Source organism: Podarcis tiliguerta, assembly GCF_965153285.1.
Source record: "Podarcis tiliguerta genome assembly, chromosome: 14".
NCBI classification, from domain to species: domain Eukaryota; kingdom Metazoa; phylum Chordata; class Lepidosauria; order Squamata; family Lacertidae; genus Podarcis; species Podarcis tiliguerta.
This window is the reverse complement of record NC_139547.1, coordinates 14,654,289-14,676,696: the sequence shown is the minus strand read 5'-3', so window position 1 is coordinate 14,676,696 and position 22,408 is coordinate 14,654,289. Positions and strand designations below refer to the sequence as shown.

General features: G+C 44.4%; 1 protein-coding gene across 3 annotated transcripts in view; it reads right to left on the bottom strand.

Annotated features, from left to right (window-relative positions):
• GALK2 (galactokinase 2) overlaps positions 1-22,408 on the bottom strand; it is a 72,761-nt gene that overhangs the window by 42,625 nt on the left and 7,728 nt on the right. For all 3 annotated transcript variants that reach the window (XR_014504582.1, XM_083412151.1, XM_083412152.1), the window contains exons 3-5: positions 20,831-20,954; positions 16,307-16,397; positions 8,039-8,185 (exon numbers count right to left, since the gene is read on the bottom strand). Coding sequence is in view for 2 of the 3 variants with exons in the window: in XM_083412151.1 (XP_083268277.1) it covers positions 8,039-8,185; positions 16,307-16,397; positions 20,831-20,954 (362 nt within the window). In the remaining variant the exon portion in view is untranslated. The remainder of the gene's footprint in view (positions 1-8,038; positions 8,186-16,306; positions 16,398-20,830; positions 20,955-22,408) is intronic.

Sequence of the window (22,408 nt, the reverse complement as noted above, 5' to 3'; positions counted from 1 at the left end):
GGGCTTATGGGATTATTATTTTTTGTTTCACTAAAACTCTCAATTCCACGAACCAGAGGGACGTGCAAAATGGAAGGCCAGAAGGCTGAGACTGACTGCTCATACCTGCTGAGAAACTTTTCATATATGACAGAATCTACTAACTCAAATGAAGATTTAGCAGCCTTATTTAGAAGGGAGGACATTGCCTTTTTTCAGTCGCTACTGTTGAACAATTAAACTTCAGAAACCTTTCTGATCTAATGCAAATCAAGCTACAAGATCTACCAGTAGATCCTAATCTATTCTCTACCCAACCCTCCTGTAAAGGACTCTTGTTTCTCCTTAAAATACCTATGGCTTGTTTCCCACAGACTGGCCTACTTTCCTCCAAGCTCCCACCTTCCAAGCCAATCATAGCACCTTTTGCCAAATTATCATATAAAAAACCTGCCCGGAAAGAGAGACTGCACATGACTTAGTATTCCTTACAAGCTAGTGTCCAAAAGGGTCCATGAAGGAAGGAGACTTAGGAGAAGCCACTAGACTACTGGGTAAAGCCCTGTATATTTAACATTTGACAGAGAACAAGAGGAATGTGATTTTACATTAGATGAACAAAAGGATCGTGATGTCCTAGAAAACAAGCTATGTGCCAGTAACTTGGAGTATGACAAGATGTCCCACCAGAACTATTTTGATATGTTAACATTTTAGAATAGATTTAATTGACAGTGCAAGCACACACACAAGTTTGCATTTAGGTATCAAAAATTCACACGTTTTTATTGTGACATGCCATCTTAAGTACAGAGGGCCATTCCACACATTATGCAAAGCAAACCTTGGTTTGGAACTGGGTGTACCCAGAACAGGAAACTGCACTCAAGCCTGGCTTCTTAATGTGTCTAACTATCCACAAACATGTTCTGAAGACGGATTTAACCCAATTAAAGCCCAGCTAACGTTACATTGGGGGGGGTATGCTTATCTTTGGTTTCACATACAAAAAGGCCTTTAGAAAATTAGTGAAAGGCTAAACTGCATTTGCAAGCTAAAAACCAGCAGCTCTGAATTACACAATTTGCCTGCAGACTTTAATAATTCAGTCTGGTTTACAATATCATTTAGACTATATTGCATATGAAAGATCCAGCATTCTAATCTTGTAGAAATCTTTACACTCATGGAAGTCTTAAAACCTATTAAAAATAGCACAACAATTTGAGTGAATGGGAGACAGGCAATTGCTTGGTATATTTCTCAAAACAGCAAGCACTTTATCGCACACAAAAACCTGATATATGTTTGTGGTTGGCATGAGCTGAGTGGAGAATGTGCATATATATGGATGGATTGGGCACATGCTCAGGAATGCATGGAAAGTTTGCACAATGAAAACATGGACAGGGTTTTTTGTATGTTGCCCAGTCAACATACACCTTTTGCAACTAATGCTGGAAAATGTGCACACATTGACAATGAGAACTGAGTAGCATATACACTGTTAAGTACAAAGCAGAATTTTCTAGACTAGTAGAAATTAGACCCACAGATGCCTAATGTGGTGGAGTTTTATATTGAAGAATTGGATTTTCTAGAATGGATTTATCAAGCACTTGGTGTGACTTAAACTGAACCATACACATGATTTTAATTATAAAGTAAACCCCCCCCCCCTATTCTGAGTATGCCAAATAATTATAATTTTAATCAAAACTGAAAAATGAGAACATGGTTTAAAATTTTTGAGGGATAAAAATGTTTGAAAATGTTCACAACATTCCTGTACAACAATCAAAACATTTCTTTTAAGGATTCCGGTTTCCTTTCTGTTTAAAAAGTAACCATTTCTCTGAATGATGGGAACTCCTATATTTAGCAGGCTTAGAATAGTACATAAAAATCTTGCCTGCCACCTTCCCTGTAAGTCTTTCATCATGTAGCAACTGGTGAATTAAAAGCAACCACCACCAAACCAACTGTGTGTGCCAGGCAGAGCAGAAAGCAGTTGACTGCATTAAGTCAATCGCTCAAATTAATGTTGCTCCATGTCTGCTCACTAACCTTTTGTCCAATCCATTATTTAAAAAGGTAAAGGTACCCCTGCCCATACGGGCCAGTCGTGTCCGATTCTAGGGTTGTGCGCCCATCTCACTTAAGAGGCCGGGAGCTGGCACTGTCCGCAGACACTTCCGGGTCACGTGGCCAGTGTCACGAAGCTGCTCTGGCAAGCCGGCACCAGCGCAGCACACGGAAACACCGTTTACCTTCCCGCTAGAAAGCGGTACCTATTTATCTACTTGCACTTTAGGGGTGCATTATTAAATGCTAGCAAAATGCCAATCCTTAGAACAACTGGTGGGGGAAATAAGGAGGACCTGTATATTGCAAGGACTTTGCTCGCAGAAGCACAGGACCAGGGTCAGCACACAGCGTTCCTGAGCAGCTCCCAAGACCCCAGCATCCTGACCTCACCCCAAATGGTTAGATCTGGAAGCTACCATTTAAACTTTCTTCAATGCTGTGGGGCAAGGGTAGTCAATGCTGTGCTCTCCAGATGTTGTTGGGCTACAATGCCCATCAGCCTCAACCAGCATGGTCAGGGATGATGCAGTCTAAGAACAGCTGGAGGGCATGGTGTTGGCCATCCCTGCTCTAGAGCATTATGGGAAATAATAATAATAATAATAATAATAATAATTTTTATTTATACCCCGCCCTCCTCAGCCAAGGCTGGGCTCAGAGCGGCTAACAAGCAATAATAAAAACAAGTTGAATGAATACAACTTAAAAACAAAATTGAAATACATTAAAATATTGAAATGCAGCCTCATCACAGGAGGAGAAAGGAAAAAGGAAAAAGGAGGGGGAGGGAATCAAATTGACTCCAGGGCAAAGGCCAGGCAGAACAACTCTGTCTTTCAGGCCCTGTGGAAAGAAATCAGATCCTGCAGGGCCCTGGTCTCATGAGGCAGAGCGTTCCACCAGGCCAGAGCCAGAGTTGAAAAGGCCCTGGCTCTGGTTGAAGCTAATCTAACTTCCTTAGGGCCCGGGACCACTAGGGTGTTGCTATTTATGGACCTTGAGGCTCTCCGTGGGGCATACCGGGAGAGGGGGTCCCGTAGGTACGAGGGTCCTAGGCCGTGAAAGGCTTTAAAGGTCAAAAGCAGCACCTTAAATCTGACCCTGTACTCCACCGGGAGCCAGTGCAGCTTGAAAAGCAGTGGGTGAATATGCTCCCATGGCAGGGACCCCATGAGGAGCCTCGCTGCAGCATTCTGCACCCGCTGGAGTTTCTGGGTCAGCTTCAAGGGCAGCCCCGCGTAGAGCGAATTACAGTGGTCAAGCCTGGAGGTGACCATCGCATGGATCACTGTGGCCAGGTCAGGGCGGTTCAGTGAGAATGCTGCTATCACCACTAACAAATATGCCTGTGGTGCTGGTGTGGGGCACTTTGCCAAGGGTCCTCTCAATTGTGGAGCCACTCAGGGCACTGACCCTCCACTTCAGGACCCATATCAGTTAAGGCTAGGCCATTTGGGGTCAGGAGTGGAAGGCAGATTTCTCGACACAGTGTCCCTGCATTGTTGTGATTGACAACTGTAGACTTACCGTACCTGGAGGAAAGTAAAGGGAATCACCAGTGGAATCCCCAGTGTCTGAGATGAAGAGCAATGGTTCCCCTTCTCTACCGTGTGCCCTACTACAAACTATTTACTTTGTCCTATTGATAGAAGCTAACAAGAATCAACCTTAAGGGCTCTTATTCCAGCAAGTCAACCCAAGATCTGTCTGCACTATATATCTATATATATTTAAGCACTATGATACCACTATTTAAACAATCATGGTTTCCTGCAGAGATTCCTGGGAAGTGTGGTTTGTTGTGGTTCTTTAAAATGGAACAACACTGCTTTAAATGCATATTGCAGATAATATTTCTTTCAGCAGCTTTGAAAAGTAGGCAAATATTGTCATTTCCATAGTACAGAACAAAGTTCTGGTTGAGAGATATTGAGTATCGTAGGAATATTTCCATTCTCTTCCCTCTCTGTATTTTAAAGAGCATCCAAATAGAACTTCATATGCATTTTTGTGCATATATCTCCTAACATATGCACTATTTATACAGTTTTGACAAATGTGATATATATTTTGCATTGCATTTTCTGCATGTGATTTTTACAATGCAAAAAACCCTAACAGAGTGCATTTTTGTACATTACTTTTACTAATATATACATTTTTGTACGCATTATTTGGTTGGAAATTCAAACAGCAAAATTTGGAGAAGTGCTAATTTCAAATGACAGCTGTGTTTTAGTTTACATATTGGTGTGCAAAATATAAATTTGGGACGTTTGCCTTAAAAGATGAACCAAATGAATTTGTCCCCCATTACCTTTGCTTGCTCACTAACCAGAGTTTAAACCATGCATGGGGAAACTGAAGCCCTTCAGATGTTGTTCGACCCCAGTTTCCACCAGTTCCAGAGAGCATGGCCAGTAATCAAGGATAATGGGAGCTGTAGTTCAACATCTGGAAGGCCATGCTTTGATTTAAACTAACAACGTTGAACCTAGCAGGGAACTCTGGTTAGTTGAAAAGAAGAAGCAGATGCTTGCAAATTCCTCCCCACAGGTAATGAAGGAGCATGCAAAAGACTGAGGCTCACTCATGGAAGACTAAATCGTATTTTAGGGTTACATCCAAAGTGGTCTACTGGCTTGGATACCCAGTAAATTTGTAACAGAGATGAAAGTTGAACTTCCCCACCTCACAGCTCACTATCTTAACCTAGGGTGAGAAACCTTCGGCCTGGGAGGCAAAAGCAGCCAGTCAGGATTCTCTATACCAGGCATAGGCAAACTCCGGCCCTCCAGATGTTTGGGACTACAATTCCCATCATCCCTAGCTAACAGGACCAGTGGTCAAGGGTGATGGGAATTGTCGTCCCAAACATCTGGAGGACCGGAGTTTGCCTATGCCTGCTCTGTACAGTCCATGGGACTCTTGCCAGGTCACAGCCACACCCACTCTGCCCAAGCCACACCCCTCATCATCCCTACTTCATTCAGTGCTTGAGTTTTTCTGCCTGGCTCTGACAACACCTCTTGGCTGCCTGGATGGAGTATAGAGAGGGTTGTGTGAATGTGTGTAGAAACCAGCCTTTTGCACAAAGGTACAATTTACATTATTTGCTTTGCTCACAGTTGCCTCTGCCACTGCCCACCACTGGCATGGCCCCCCCAGAAGGCTGCTCGGGTGGGTATACGGCCCTCTGTCTGAAGAGAGTTCTCCACGCTTGTCTTAAACACTATGCGACGTTAGCTAGATATTGCCTCAATGCTGAAAATGGTTAGCACTGTGTATCTGGTTGGACAGTATCCAAGATTTCTCTAAACCACTGTGCATGCATGATGACCTTTAAAAAGAAAAAATCTGGGCAAGTGGAGACAATGCAGATTTCTAAACACATTAATCAGACACAGCATAAACTGTTTTCTGAATTTACTTCCAACGGACAAAAGTATGTTGTTTTAAAAATAAAACAGAGTCAATGTTTCATGTGAGTTTTAACTACACAATGCTTTTTGTTTTTAGTCTTCCTTCATTCTCTTTAGTGTACAGAAAAGGGAGAATCGTATTGAATCGGCATCATTGACACACTGACATAGGACTTAAGTATGCTTACCCTAAGCTTGGGTTAAAATACTTTTCTGATCAGGATATTTTGATAAGGTGTGGGTTCTTCTTCCAAGCTAAATATGCAGCACTTTCAAGGTTTGATCCCTGAAGCCCTGTCCACAATCTCATTATGTTAAAGTATGGGGAGCAGGTTAGGGACGCGGGTGGCGCTGTGGGTAAAACCTCAACGCCTAGGACTTGCCGATCGTCAGGTCGGCGGTTCGAATCCCCGCAGCGGGGTGCGCTCCCGTTGCTCGGTCCCAGCGCCTGCCAACCTAGCAGTTTGAAAGCACCCCCGGGTGCAAGTAGATAAATAGGGACCGCTTACTAGCGGGAAGGTAAACGGCGTTTCCGTGTGCTGCGCTGGCTCGCCAGATGCAGCTTGTCACGCTGGCCACCTGACCCAGAAGTGTCTTCGGACAGCGTTGGCCCCTAGCCTCTTAAGCGAGATGGGCGTGCAACCCCAGAGTCGGACACGACTGGCCCGTATGGACAGGGGTACCTTTACCTTTACCTTTATGGGGAGCAGGTTATATATCAGATATATTTTCCTCCTCTTGGAAACCCATCAACAGCTCCTAGGGATTGCCAAAGAACAATTCCTAAGGGTGCCAATAGTTAATTTAAAACAAAACGGGAAAATATTCAGGACCAATGAATGGGAGTGACCCAAGTGACCTTACTGCTGGAATCCTGATGTCAATCTGTTACGCTGGGCTCTGACTTGCTCTGACCCAGGCCTCCTGATGAATGATGACCCCAGGTGAGCAGACAAACACCCCACCTCAATCTGGCACTGAAATTCCTGGTGAACCTGGAATGGCCTCCCTGGGCTTGCCTCCAGGGGTCACTCTGGAGGTACATCAAGGTGGGCTCCTGACAAACCTCTGGCAGTGGAACTGCCAACTAAGTCAGAGGGGAATGTCAAGTCGTCCCCAGCCCTAAAGAGGATCTACACCAGAAGGTCCAAGCCCAAACAGCAGGTCATTGACAAAATACATGCCCGAGAGCCCAATGTTGCTGCACAACACCTGAGTAAAGGGCTCCTTGCAAGTACAGTGGTACCTCGGGTTACATACACTTCAGGTTACAGATTCCGCTAACACAGAAATAGTATCTCGGGTTAAGAACTTTGCTTCAGGATGAGAACAGAAATCATGCTCCGGCGGCACTGTGGCAGCAGGAGGCCCCATTAGCTAAAGTGGTGCTTCAGGTTAAGAACAGTTTCAGGTTAAGAACGGACCTCCGGAACGAATTAAGTACTTAACCCGAGGTACAACTGTAATGGCACTTGCAAGGAATAGTACCACTGTAAATGGCACTCTTAGAGCAAATTCAAGCATCTGCAGTTGGTGTTGGGTGTGGTCTGGGGAACAGATTTCACTTAGGAATCTATCAATTGCTAGGAACAATGCATGCAATTCAGCTTTCTATGCTGAACTTGACTTCTTTCTTTCCCTGCATGTCGTGAGGCAGCCCCAGATATTGTCCAGTTGTTATCAAACTACCAGAACTATAAAGAGTAGACCAAAAGACAAGGCCATGTAAGGAGGCTTAAAGGTAAAGGTAAAGGTACCCCTGCCCGTACGGGCCAGTCTGGACAGACTCTAGGGTTGTGCGCTCATCTCACTCTAGAGGCCGGGAGCCAGCGCTGTCCGCAGACACTTCCGGGTCACGTGGCCAGCGTGACAAGCTGCATCTGGTGAGCCAGCGCAGCACACGGAACGCCGTTTACCTTCCCGCTAGTAAGTGGTCCCTATTTATCTACTTGCACCCGGGGGTGCTTTCAAACTGCTAGGTTGGCAGGCGCTGGGACCGCACGACGGGAGCGCACCCTGCCGCGGGGATTCGAACCGCCGACCTTTCGATCGGCAAGTCCTAGGCGCTGAGGCTTTTACCCACAGCGCCACCCGGGTCCCTTAAGGAGGCTTAGGCTAGGCTAAAATATATCCCCCTACAGCACCTTTAACATGCATTTCCATGCTAGACAGAAGATGGCCAACAATACTTGCTCCATTTTGCAATGAGCTTTCCAACAGGTCATTGTGAAAACAATCCTGAGCTTCTTTTCAAAATGTTCATACAAATCAGCCTTCCCCAGCCTGATGTCTTCCTGATGTTTTGGACTACACCTCCCACTAGCCCCAGCCAGCACTGCATTCTTATTTTTATTCTTAATATTCTCCCCATCTGACTGGGTCACCCCAGTCACTTCGGGCAGCTTCCAACAAATTAAAACACAACGGGTCAAAAGTCAGAGACGACAGAAGTCGCAGTCCAACAACACCTGAAATTTAGCAATGTTGAATTTTAACATGGTCTCTCACAAATTGTACTCCCCTCCCCCAACCCGCCTTCCGTCCGGTACCTTTGGAAGAGTCTTTCCATTTGCCATAAGGGTCACGAGTCCTGCACAGCAGACCAAGGCACTGGAACTGGAGAGGCCAGAACTTGGAGGGATGGTTCCTTCTACAAGGCAATTCATGCCACTTGGACTGTCAAGACTGAAATGATCCTAAACAGCAAAGGGGGAAATTACTAAAATTAATCAGTAAGCTCAGGCACACATTTTCAGTATAGAATAAGCAAAGAATGGCTCTTACATTAACACCTGAGCAGGACTGGCATAGTTTCTCGCAGGGAAAATATAACATTTGAAGGCAATTTCCAGAACCAACCCTACCACGGATCCAGAACCAGGGGCTTAATGATGCACGGGAGCCCTTAAGAGCCCAGGCCTCCGGGAACTAGAGATAACATGCTGGACCAGCAGCAGGCCTGAGAGGGTCAGGTAGCATCCCTGCAAAAAGATGTGACTACAATAGTCTGTTTTTGCCTTGCCCTTGCCCACCCCACCTCACTCCCAACCACTTAGTAGGTTGGTAGCTAAGCTGACACTGCCAGTCCTTTATAACTTATCATTTAAAAGGGTACTATTGCTATAGCAGTGTTTCTTGTTATGTTAAAGTATACCTTCCATAAACCAGTTACAGTGGTACCTTGGGTTAAGTACTTAATTCGTTCCAGAGGTCCGTACTTAACCTGAAGCACCACTTTAGCTAATGGGGCCTCCTGCTGCTGCCGCGCCACCGGAGCATGATTTCTGTTCTCATCCTGAAGCAAAGTTCTTAACCCAAGGTAATATTTCTGGGTTAGCGGAGTCTGTAACCTGAAGCGTATGTAACCCGAGGTACTACTGTATAGTGGTACCTCAGGTTAAGAACTTAATTCGTTCTGGAGGTCCATTCTTAACCTGAAACTCTTCTTAACCTGAAGCACCACTTTAGCTAATGGGGCCTCCCGCTGCCACCATGCCGCTGCTGCACAATTTCTGTTCTCATCCTGAAGCAAAGTTCTTAACCCAAGGTACTATTTCTGGGTTAGTGGAGTCTGTAACCTGAAGAGTCTGTAACCTGAAGCGTCTGTAACCCAAGGTACCACTGTACACTCAATATTTCCTGAAAACACAGGTTATTTCCCAAACACCATGCTACCCATGGTTTCTTGTGTCCGCTCTTTTTCCAAACACTTTAGTGCTCCATTTATGCCTTGAGATGCAAAAACAGCCCAGTTCACTCCTTCTGGACGCCTCGTTTTATACATGCGGCTCTCACTGAATACAGACACTGATTCCCTAACTTTGCTGCAGGCAGTTGATCCAGGATACCTGCACCACTACCTATAATCTTCCTTGTCCTGGGAACTGAGTGCCCCCCAAAGAGCCAGCCCCATGCCTTCTGCCTGCCAGATCTCCTACTCCCAATATAGGCAAGCCATTGCTGAGTGAGGGCGCCAATGTAATCTCTGTGTGCTCACTCAGTATTGGCAAATCACTGCTAAGCGAGGACATCAGGATATTCCTCTTTCCTGCTACCTCAAATAACTTACTAGAAATAGGAACTTAACAGGTGTTTGCCAGTACAACTTACAAGTAGCTAAGGAAAAATCCAAAGAAAAGCCACATCCACCTGTTCCTTGCACCTTTTTTTTTTCAGTTATAGAGCAGCTATTTAGAGGCCCAAAGTATCACTGTATTCAGCCAGGGTAAGTCTATAAAAAGTGCTGCTTATATGAAGACTTGTGCAGAATGCTCTGCAAACCACTTTTACTTCAGTAAGAAATTTCAATATGGGGCTTTGAAAAGATGGCCGGTTTTTACTGAAACTGTAGTACATAGACAGTTCCATTTTTCTATAGTGGCTTAAAGCCATCTTTAGTAGTCTGTGGCTCACCGTAGAAAGTAATCATTCTAAACTCCCAGACTCCTAGTACAAGATCAGCAGACGAGCTACTGGGCCAGCAACCTCATAAGCTAAAATATGCTAACAATTTCCCCCAAAGTCCACATATTGTCAATCAAAGACCTGTTTTAGCCAAGTGGAAGTTTTATGAGTTAGACCAGATGCCAAATGGGATGCCAATGCCTTCAAGTCAAATAGATATCAAATATATTATTCTTGTTGGTACAGATGGAGAAAGTATTAATAAATATCAGATATTATCACAGAGGTAGGGAATTGTGGCCAGCATTTAGAATTCTCATTACTAACTGGACAGAACACAGCACATAAAAAACACTTTTAATGGTACATCTGATTTTCCCCAGCAAAAAAATTATTGGCAGAATTTATTTGAAGTCGCTTTGCTTTTGATGACAACTAGCAAACCAGGGTTTTTAGAACAAACTGGTATGTTTTGAATATTTCTTCCACTGTTAAGACTCTTTCAAGTTGTTTAAAAATAAGATGTCTACAAAACATCTTACACCAAGAAACAGACCTATGCATAGAATTGCTCCATCAAAATTTTTACATGTCATGCTATGTCAATGTTATGCTATATATACACATGCAGTGGTAGGCACAAACGTCCATGTTTTCCATTTAATTTCTAACAACTTGGCTTTATTATTATAATTATTATTTTTTAAGTTTGTATACTGCCCTTCATCTGAAGATCTGAGGGTAGTTTTATCCATTTTTATTTTGAAGAAGGTTCTGCTGACATGGGCTTCCGAAGTGAGGTGGCTGGCACTTCCGCAGGGCAATAAAAACTAAAAAAAGTGATGGGTTTTTTGGAAATGGAAAGAGACTTGTGGATGCTACATTCTGTAATGATGCAGCCAATTGCACATTTGCACAGTGATGCAATGAATGCACAGTCTCTCAGAGGCAGTTAATGGCAAACAGTAGATGGAGTTGGGCTGTTGACCAAGTTAAATTCTTTGGTTAATTTAGCCCTGCTGAGACTATCGGGTCCAGTGAGAAGTAGCAGTTTAAGTGGCCCTACAAAGGAGTAATGCGATCAATTACAGCTGCATCAAATGAGCTGCTTCCCAGGCTACAGTAAATGAGAGACTGCAGGAGCATGCAAATTCCTTTTTTGTACATGTCGCTCAAATAGCAAAATAACACACATCCATCACCACTTTCAACATCCCAGTTAGCAATTGTGTGTCTTTTTCTTTCCATGTTTTGCAATCCTACTGGCAAATGAAGCAATCCCTTCTCCATTTTTTCCAATTATTATTATTTTCTCTCCCCCCACCCCTTGCTTCCTAGGAATCTCTCCTTCTGGGAGATGAAAGAAGACCTGGCGAAGAAATATTTTAAATTCCTGGCCTCTCATTTTTGGGAGCCGTAAACACTTGCTCTGCAGAAGGTTGAAATATTTCCGATTCCTAGGAAAGAGCATCAGATTTTTTCACATTTCCACTGCAGATGGAACAGAAATTATTTTGGCCAATCACATATGACACATGACAATTTAAGACAAATTTCCAGGAGCTTGGGTTGCCTGAGGTTTTGGGAGCAATCGGTTCAGACTTTTGGCAACAGAAATCTGCTCCTCTTTTTGCAGTCCATGGATGAGGGAAGACAGGAAGAGAGAAAGGGGTGTTGGAAAAGAAGAGAGTAAAATATGGGGCTGTGGCCACTTTGGGTTCTCCACCAGAATGTGGCCCTCAAAAAATTAGTCCAGAGGGAATGTGGCCCTTGACTGGGGAAAAAAATGTTCTACTAAAGCACACTGCGAGTTCCTTTTCCATATATCTATTTGCTTTGTGTTTGGTAGGTGGTCTGGCTTATCCTGACATGAAATATTAAATTAAGAAAAACGTATTGGAAAGGCGAAAAGGATAAATGATATAGTACTAAACAACTTAAATTTTGCCCAAGGCTTTACAAATTTCAGTGAGTACATGAATTGGCCTGACTATTTTAGTATCTCTCCTGGATCACAGGCTAAAATACTCTTTAGCATCCTTGAGACTGCAGTCCATTGTGGTGCTTTAAGGAAGACGGGGAAAAATTAGCTATGAAAATTGGCTGTACTGAGAGGAATGGAAGACTTTGGCCATGATTTACTGTTTTGTAATAATACTACTACTACTACTACTACTACTACTAATAATAATAATAATTTTATTTATACCCCACCCATCTGGCCAGGCTTCCCCAGCCACTCTGGGCAGCCCCCAACAGAATAAAAAAAATTGGATAAAAATCAAGCATTAAAAACTTCCCTAAACAGGGCTGCCTTCAGATGTCTTCTAAAAGTCAGACAGTTGTTTATTTCCTTGACATCTGATGGGAGGGCATTCCACAGGGTGGGTGCCACTACCAAGAAGGCCCTCTGCTTGGTTCCCTGTAGCTTCACATCTCACAGTGAGGGAACTGCCAGAAGGCCCTAGGAGCTGGACCTTAGTGTCTGGGATGGACAATGGGCGTGAAGATGCTCCTTCAGGAATACTGGGCCGAGGCTGTTGAGGGCTTTAAAGGTCAGCACCAACACTTTGAATTGTGCTCGGAAATGTACTGTAAATTATATGACATTCAGATGGACCATAGCTTACTGGTAGAACATCTGCTTTGCAGAAGGTCCCAAGTTCAATCCCCAGCATCTACATATATATGTAGGGAGATGTTTTGCTGATTTCAGTTTTTATGACAATACTGAGCTAGATGGAGCAAGGGTCTGACGCAGTATAAGGCAGCTTTTTACATTCCTAAACTTTGTTCAAGGACATTTGGCTAATAGTGGCCAAGCCTATTCAGCAGAGGTGAAGAACTAGTTTTCCTTAGGCAGGTGCATTTTCTCAAGGATAATGGAGGAGGTACACAATGGCAGTGGGCAGGGCTGCAGCACATGCACACACGCGCGCACACACAGCCTACCTCCCAAGTAAATGCATTGAATTGCAGCCTCGTTGCATTTAAAGGGGTTTATTCCATAGAGACATCACCTTGCCAACAAAGGTCCGTATAGTTAAAGCTATGGTTTTCCCAGTAGTGATGTATGGAAGTGAGAGCTGGACCATAAAGAAGGCTGATCACTGAAGAATTGATGCTTTTGAATTATGGTGCTGGAGGAGACTCTTGAGAGTCCCATGGACTGCAAGAAGATCAAACCTATCCATTCTGAAGGAAATCAGCCCTGAGTGCTCACTGGAAGGACAGATCCTGAAGCTGAGGCTCCAATACTTTGGCCACCTCATGAGAAGAGAAGACTCCCTGGAAAAGACCCTAATGTTCGGAAAGGCTGAGGGCACAAGGAGAAGGGGATGACAGAGGACGAGATGGTTGGATAGTGTTCTCGAAGCTACCAGCATGAGTTTGACCAAACTGCGGGAAGCAGTGGAAGACAGAAGTGCCTGGAATGCTCTGGTCCATGGCGTCACGAAGAGTCGGACATGACTAAACGACTCAACAACAACAATAACATTCCATAGTAAGTATGTTTAGGGTTTCAGTCTAAAAGGAGGAGGGGAAAAGAATGGAAGGCAGGTATTACCATGGTAGCTAAGTGGAACCCCCATGCTCAGAAGTTTCATATGCTGAGGAAAAACAGAGATAGCAGCCATCTTCATCAACTGTTAGCAGGCTTGGAGCCAGCAGGCAATATAATGGAGCAACTATAAGGGCTCACTCTCACTGGGCCCGCTGCCATAACTACTACCACCACCACTGCGGCGGCCTGCCCAATGCAGTGGCCAGCAAAAACAAGAGGTGTCGCTGTGAGCCCACACTCGCCAGGTGGTGGGGCCAGTGAATTGCACCACTTGCAATGCAGACCGGGGCATATAAATCATATATAGCAAAGCTTTTTAATGTTTAATGTTCTGTTATGTTTTTATATATGTTGAAAACCACCCAGAGTGGCTGCAGTAACCCAGTCAGATGGGCAAGGTACAGAAGAAGAAGAAGGAGGAGGAGGAGGAGGAGGAGGAGGAGGAGAAGAAGCGGCGGCGGCCTGGGCGATGTATCAATACATTGTCCAGGACTGGTTGGCGGGCCAGAGCAAAATGGCGCCTTCACCCAGCAGTATATTGCGAGTGGGGCTTGCCTGTTTCCCCTCCCCAGCTGAGACAGCCCAAGTGCTCCTGCCGCTCACAGGCATAGCTGTCAACTTTACCCTTTTCTTTTGAGGAATCCTATTTGGAATAAGGGAATTTTCCTTTTAAAAAGGGAACAGTTGACAGCTATGCTCACAGGTGAGTGGGCAGAGCATTGAGGCTCCTTTAAATGCTGGGAGCGCCAGTTTCCTCACAGTTTCACAGAGCCCCCACCCCGCCACCAGCTCATGGTGCCTCAACGATATATCTTGTTTCTCCATATATCGCTGGTGAAACTGCCACTGCTCCCTCTGCTAGCAAAGCTCGCCGGAGGAAGGAACTCTAGCGGACACTGCAAGCAGAGGAACTCAGAGTGATGGTGGTGAAGCCGACATCGCGGTCTGCTCCTCATACCGGTCCTGGGTGATATATCGATATATCGCCCAGGCCTACCCACCAAGGGTAGCCTGTTTGTCCCCTTCAAAAAACAAACAAACCCAGACCTGAATGAAATAGAATGGTGGTAAGATTCACATGCTCTTATAAACTTGTAACTAAAGGTGAGGATTTCCAAGAGAAAGTTTGCAATCTCTGCAAAGTCTGGTTTATTTTAAAACGTTATCCTCCCCCACACCCTGACATCATTCCAGTATTAGACAGTTCTTGCAGAATTCTTGCAGCACCCACAGAAAATAGCTCTAGTTCAACACGTCCTAATCACCACCACAAATGACCCGCATAAAAATTCCCTTTCTTAGACACACAAACAAACTATTAGCTCAAGCACTATCGCTGCCAACCACTTCCACACAGAACATCAGAAGACAAGACTGAGAGGCAGGGGAGAAATCTCAGTCATATATTTAACTAGGAACTCATCGGCAGAATTGCCTTGAAAGGGGATCACACTTGCAAACCTATCACGCAATGTTTAACATTGGGAGGGTGGGGGAGAAGAGGAGGGTGCCTGACTCCCGTTTCAGAACTGAACGTGGATTTTACCAAGCTTAGCAGCACTTCTCTTCCAAAAGGATAGCATGTTCACTTTAATATAAACACGTTTATGTCCTTGGGTTCTCTTGCAACTTCCAGCTGAATAACGTTTTGCTTAAGGGGTTTTGTTGTGTTTGCACTTACTTTCTTTTTAACATTTTATATTCATCACCTTCTTTATAGGGAACTCTGTTCGGCATGCACAAATCTCCCCCAAATTTTATTTCCCCCTTGGAGCCAGGAAACAAGCTGGAGTTTGCTGTCTCTCTGGGCCCCAATACAGGTTACCTGATAGGATGTGGTTTTGCAATAAATCACTGGGTGATCTGCAAGCCCTTGAATACAGTTGCATGCTGCTTCATTTAACTAAACACTGTTTAACTCAAGTACGGTATATGCCATTTACCTACTGTATTTTTTATCTTACTTTTTAAGACAATTATTGTCTCCCAAAGCAGCTCACACCAATAAAAGAGAGAGAGAGAGACCCTAACATTAGGCTCACAACCAAAACAGCAAGGCACACAAGGAACGGCCGAGTAGAGGGGAAAGGTAGAGGAGGAAGATTGATTTTTCAAGGCCAGAACCAAGCGATGAGCTATAAGCAGACACTTATATCCAACTAAGGATCAGGTTGAATGTCCCTTAATGATACTTGTCTAGGAGGAAATGTAACCCTCAGGCCGAAAAAGAATTCCTGTCCCTGGTACAGGGCATTACTATTATTAGCCCCCACTCCCCAACGGTGCCCACCTGTAGTTTCACTAATTTCAGTGGGTTAACCCAGGATTTCCAGTTTACAATGTAGAGTTAAAATTAGAGAAATGTTGATCACATTCCTATGTCACACTTTTATTAATCTACTCTACTCTTGGAGCTCTGAAAAAATCTTTCAAAAACTCATAGCAAGGAGAAACATTTTAATGCCAGAAAACGTGAAACAAGAGACCATAAATTCTTTAGTGGTCTATAGTGTTAAGACCAATAGATGTTTTATTGTTTGCTAAGAATATTATGTGTCTATGGTTATTTTTGTAATTTGTGTTTAATTTGGTATTTGTGTTTTTTGTTTTTCTTGTTGTATAAATAAAAACTTTAAATAAAAAAAAATTCTGAAAGAGTTTTGTAGCCATGGTGCTTTATCTGTGTAAATAAATCTAACTATAATGCATTTTAAATGATTTAATTGATACTTTGTTATATTGTGTGTTTTTTTAAAAAACCCACATACTTTAAATGATGCACATACCCAATACATTTTTAATAAAAAAAAATAACTTACTCCAATGATGCATACTGAATTTGTTTTACCTCAATTCCTTTGACTCCACATAGAAAGTAGTTGTGCCACAAAGGTTCCGTTTGATTAATTTGAATGTTGTTGGCATTTGTAGTAAAATCCCTGGAAAATATAAACATACAGGAAAAACATTAAAAGTCCATGAAACTATCAAGGTAGGTTTAGTGCTTTTAAAAATATAAACGACCTGCTGCTGCCATCTGCTGGCTAAGGAGCAGCACATTCTTTTCTTTTCTTTTTGCCAAAGGTTTTGCCAAGGGCCTGTCAAACATTATTTCTTCATCTCGCCCCACTCTGCCTCTCAAGATGCTGGCCAGAGAGAGATGGGGAGCAGGCCACAAATTTGTGCCAGCTCACTTTCTAACACCCCCCCCCCGCTCTCCTCACCAGGTGAAGAGGTAAGCATGCCTAATCTGCATTCATGTTCATCACACATCCCAATTTGGGGTACCTCACACCATGTACTCAGAGGGACAGAGGGCACCTCCAGATTATCTGTTTTGTGGAATACTATTTTGTTGAAATTTTTTGTTGTTGAAAACATATAGTTTTGCTCAACTGAACTGCCCTAGTGTGGGGATGGAGACCCTCAGGCCCAGAGGCTAAATTCAGCTCTCTAGGTCGGTTGGTCAGTCTGGAGTCTCCTTGGCCAACACACCTTCCTAAGCAACACCCAGTGGTGACAATTTCCATCATCCCTGACCACTGGTCCTGTTAGCTAGGGGTGATGGGAATTGTAGTCCCAAACATCTGGAGGGCCGGAGTTTGCCTATGCCTGTCCAAGGGCAACACTAAGGCTAATGAAGAGAATGCTGGCAGGCAGTTCCAACCCTTGGAATTATGGTGGTGGAGTCCCATGGCCTGCAAGAAGATCAAAGGACAGATCCTGAAGCTGAGGCTCCAATACTTTGGCCACCTCGTGGGAAGAGAAGACTCCCTGGAAAAGACCCTGATGTTGGGAAAGATGGAGGGCACAAGGATAAGGGGGACAACAGAGGACGAGATGGTTGGACAGTGTTCTCGAAGCTACCAGCATGAGTTTGACCAAACCGCGGGAGGCAGTGGAAGACAGGAGTGCCTGGTGTGCTCTGGTCCATGGGGTCACAAAGAGTCGGACACGACTAAACAACAACAACAAGGTAGACAGATTGGGGGGGGGGTGACTGAGAGAGGGGCAATGCCCCAGTAACAGAATATACCAGCCCTGCTTTGCATCTGTCTGTTCTCGCCTGGCTGCAGTGTGTCCTAGAACAGGCATAGGCAAACTTGGCCCTCCAGTTGTTTTGGGACTACAATTCCCATCATCCCTGACCACTGGTCCTGTTAGCTAGGGATGATGGGAGTTGTAGTCCCAAAACATCTGGAGGGCCGAGTTTGCCTATGCCTGCCCTAGAACTCTGATCATGCTTCTTGGTTGCCTGAATTGAGGGTTGAGGGGTATGCCACCAAGGGGCAGCTGGCCCCTGGAAGGTTCTCCAAAAAAAGAATGTGGCCCTTGGGCTGAAAAACCTATCCACTTTTTTAAAAGGACCGGGTTCTGTGGTTTGGAAAGTGTTGGTGAAATGCACTGAAAAGCATGGGACAAAGGAATGATTAACGAGAAGATGCATAACAGAGCACAAGCATATCAGGATGAATGCTCACTGTTGTATAAAGGTAAAGGGACCCCTGACCATTAGGTCCAGTCGTGGCCGACTCTGGGGTTGCGGCGCTCATCTTGCTTTACTGGCCGAGGGAGCCGGGGTACAGCTTCCGGGTCATGTGGCCTGCATAACTAAGCCGCTTCTGGAGAACCAGAGCAGCGCACGGAAACGCTGTTTACCTTCCCGCCAGAGCAGTACCTATTTATCTACTTGCACTTTGACGTGCTTTTGAACTGCTAGGTTGGCAGGAGCAGGGACTGAGCAACGGGAGCTCACCCCGTCGTGGGGATTCGAACCGCCAACCTTCTGATCGGCAAGCGCTAGGCTCTGTGGTTTAACCCACAGCGCCACCCGTGTCCCTCACTGTTGTATAACCTTTCCGCAAACAAATGTTCTGTAGGGACTTGACATGGTATAACTATTCTAGGTAGAAACAAAGAGCATCCGGGCAGACCCTAAGGTCTATTTTACAAACCAGACTTGTTTCCATGTTTTCTTAACGTTCATCAGGCAATTCAGATGAATAATACCACAAAAAGGAGAAGTTACTGTTGATAGAAATCACTCATTGTGCTACAAGTCCTTATTGTTTGCCTTAGAAAATAAATATGCAGTCTGCTGCTTCCCCTTTTCTCTCCTCCCTCCAAATAAACAGGGATCCTGTTTCCTCTGTGCATGCCTTTCTTTTAAAAGCTCAAAAACCAAACAATAAACAAAACAGGGATAATTATACAGTATCGCTGGCTGCCCCACGGAATTAAATGTTACAAGTTGGGTGTGCAGACCACTGAAATTATTTGCAGCCTTTTCAAACCAAAAGACTGAAAGAAATGTTGGCATCTAAGCTGGCACATGATATTCTGACATCCATCCTCACAGGACGGCCAGGGACGATGCAATATAACTGTGAGAAATGAGTAAATGGGGAAACTCTTTGCAAAGAACAGAAAATCGACACTTTCATTCTGTCCTGGAAATTATCAACGCAATAATCTTATTGTGGAGTTGTCTGAGGCAATTTTTCTGCAGTTTAGGTGCAGAGAATTATAAAATCCAGTGTTATGAATCAAGACTCCATTCTTATTTTTAGAATAATAATTTGACTTGTACAGACAACCAAAATAGCCCAAGAGGAGATCTCACTTAGGTGTAGTTTGGTCCTCTGTACTGTATTATACTGTAAGACAAGGGTTGGGAACCTCCAGCCCATGAGCCAAATTTGGACCATGAGGCAGTTATCCTCAAACTACATCCCCTGTGATGCATTTAGGAACACTTAAGAAATACAGTGGTGCCTCGCAAGACGAAAAGAATCCGTTCCACGGTTTTTTCGTCTTGCAAAGCAACCCTATTAGCGGATTAGCGCTATTAGCGGCTATTAAAAGCTTAAGGGATTAGCGGATTAGCTGCTAAAAGGCTATTAGCAGCTTAGTGCCTTAGAAAAAGGGGGTGGGGAGTGAAAAAAAAATTGCAGGAACTCGCAAGACATTTTCGTCTTGCGAAGCAAGCCCATAGGAAATTCGTTTTGCGAAGCACCTCCAAAACGGAAAACCCTTTCGTCTAGTGGGTTTTCCATCTTGCGAGACATTCATCTTGCGGGGCACCACTGTAATGTGCTTCCTTTTCAAGAGAAAGGTCTGTAAGTTCCACTACATACAAGGAAAACACAAATCACTCTGAAAGAAAGTATTAGAGCACTCCAAATAATGTGCTCATGTACGTACACACACAGAATTTGGCAGATCTAGCTGAAAGGCCCCCCATGGATATCTGCACTGATCATTACAATGAAACCCTAATTATTATTATTGTGTAATTGTGTAATTATTGTATAATGTTTCACTGCCAGCAGCTGTGGTTAGAGTGGTGTTTGGAGGTACAGTGGTACCTCGGGTTAAGAACTTAATTTGTTCCGGAGGTCCGTTCTTAACCTGAAACTGTTCTTAACCTGAAGCACCACTTTAGCTAATGGGGCTTCCCACCGCTGCCGCGCCACCGCCGCACGATTTCTGTTCTCATCCTGAAGCAAAGTTCTTAACCCGAGGTACTATTTCTGGGTTGGCGGAGTCTGTAACCTGAAGCGTCTGTAACCTGAAGCATCTGCAACCCGAGGTACCACTGTATACAAGACTCTTGAATCTTCCAGTTGCTAGAAACACCAGAATTCTCTGGCTCCCAGTTCCTGAGTCAAGTTTTATAGACTTGCAGAATTATACCTTCATCACTTCCCTGTGATATTGACCTTGGCCTGGTAGATTGGTCTTTGTCTGTATTATACATTTAAAGCAATATTATACTACTTTAAACAGTCATGGCTTCCCCTAAAGAGAGTGTACTTTTGTTAAGGGTGCCAAAAGTTGTTAGGAGACATGATCATTTAGAGTAGTATGATACTGTTTTAAATGTACAGTACAGATCTCCCTATGTCATAGAATCATAGAGTTGGAAGGGAGTGCGAAGATCGTTCATTCCCCTGCAATCATTTGCCCAATGTGGGGCTCAAACCCACAACCCTGAGATTACGAGTCCCATGCTCTATCGACTGAGCTATCCACAGGGTTCGACTGATCCTCTGTTCTTGACCTTGGTTTGTTTGGACTGTGCTGCAACTGTAATCCAGTCCTCATTGGTGAGCACTTTGCTGGTGTCCAGTCTCCTATAACTTGGACACTTGCTCCCAGAATGGCCCTTCTACCTTGCCATGAAATATTTTCATGTCCAAATTTGCTTCTTTTTCTGTTCCTTTCCCATCCCATTTTTCTTTATATTGTGTCTATCAGAATGCAAGCTTGAAGGCATTGGGTATCTTGCTTTTTAATCATTGTACAGTGCCTAGGAAACTTTAGGTATAATCGTAACAGCAACAATAATTGAAATAATGAGAACACTTACGAGTACAAAGGGTTTGTATTGGCCAGATGGATAGCTGGAGTGTTTAGAGGTTCAGCAGCTATAAGTATATCTTGCTCTATGGCCATTGGGAGCACGGCATATCCACAATAATCTATATGTTCACCTACCAAGCAAAAAAGAATATTAACAACATTTTGAAATGGTCTGTAATGCATCAAGAACAGCAGAATAATCCCTTTTAAAAGAAGGATAGTTTTTACACAAGCCAGAGAAATTCTATCAAATATACTGGGGTATATAAATTATATACTGGTCCAGTTCAGATGTAATCGGAAATAATTATTTCCTATTATGACACTAACAAACTGCACACATTGTCTCCTCACACAGTTTCCCCCTCCCCACTCCTCATGCACACAAAGAATTCAGAAATGTATGTTTCTGATGTTCAAAAAACAGTAGTTCACCATGACATCCTGAGGAAACAGTGGTTTGTTTAAACTACAATTAGTGAGAACAAGCCAAAATCAGATGAAAAAAGAAACGTTCTCAATGCATGTCAGTGGCAGAGCACATACTGTATTTTTAGCTCTATAGGACGCACCATTTCTCCTCCCGCTTGGCTGAAGCCAGGAGAGTCTTGCTCTCCTGGCTTCAGCGATAGTAACCTGAAGACTTCGGAGCGCAGCAGGAACTTGCACTGCGCTCCAAAGGCTTCAGGCGGATATCCCTGAAGCCTGGAGAGCAGGCTTCTCTCTCGCTCTCCAGGCTTCAGCAAAAGCAATGCAAAGCCTCTGGAGCTTGAGGGAGCGCTCCCTCTGCGCTTTGGAGGCTTCGCGTTGCTATCGCTGAAGCCAAGGAGCCTGCATTCGCTCCATAGGACGCACACACATTTCCCCTTAGTTTTTGGTAGTGAAAAGTGTGTCCTATAGAGCGAAAAATATGGTAGTTTATCTCCATTTAAAGCAGGACAGGTGACCTTGTGGCCCTTAAGATATTATTGGGGACGCGGGTGGCGCTGTGGGTTAAAGCCTCAGCGTCTAGGGCTTGCCGATCGTAAGGTCGGCGGTTCGAATCCCCATGGCGGGGTGCGCTCCCGCTGTTTGGTCCCAGCGCCTGCCAACCTAGCAGTTCGAAAGCACTCTCGGGTGCAAGCAGATAAATAGGGCCCGCTTACCAGCGGGAAGGTAAACAGTGTTTCCGTGTGCGGCTCTGGCTCGCCAGAGCAGCAATGTCACGCTGGCCACGTGACCCGGAAGTGTCTTCGGACAGCGCTGGCCCCTGGCCTCTTTGAGTGAGATGGGCACACAACCCTAGAGTCTGTCAAGACTGGCCCGTACGGGCAGGGGTACCTTTACCTTTTTAGTGAGCATGGAAAATGGTCAGAGATGATGGGAATAGGAGTGCCAAAGGTTCCTCAGTCCGATATAATAATGCATAATAGGTAGCAGGACTGGGAACGACCTCGGCCTGTAATCTTTGAGAACTGAGGCCAGTACTGAAGTAGTCAATATGAGGAAGTTTCCTATTTTCATATATCACATCAAGAGGCAGTAATCCAGTGACATAGCACATGCTTTGCAATGCAGAAGGTCCCAGATTCTGTCTCTGGCACCA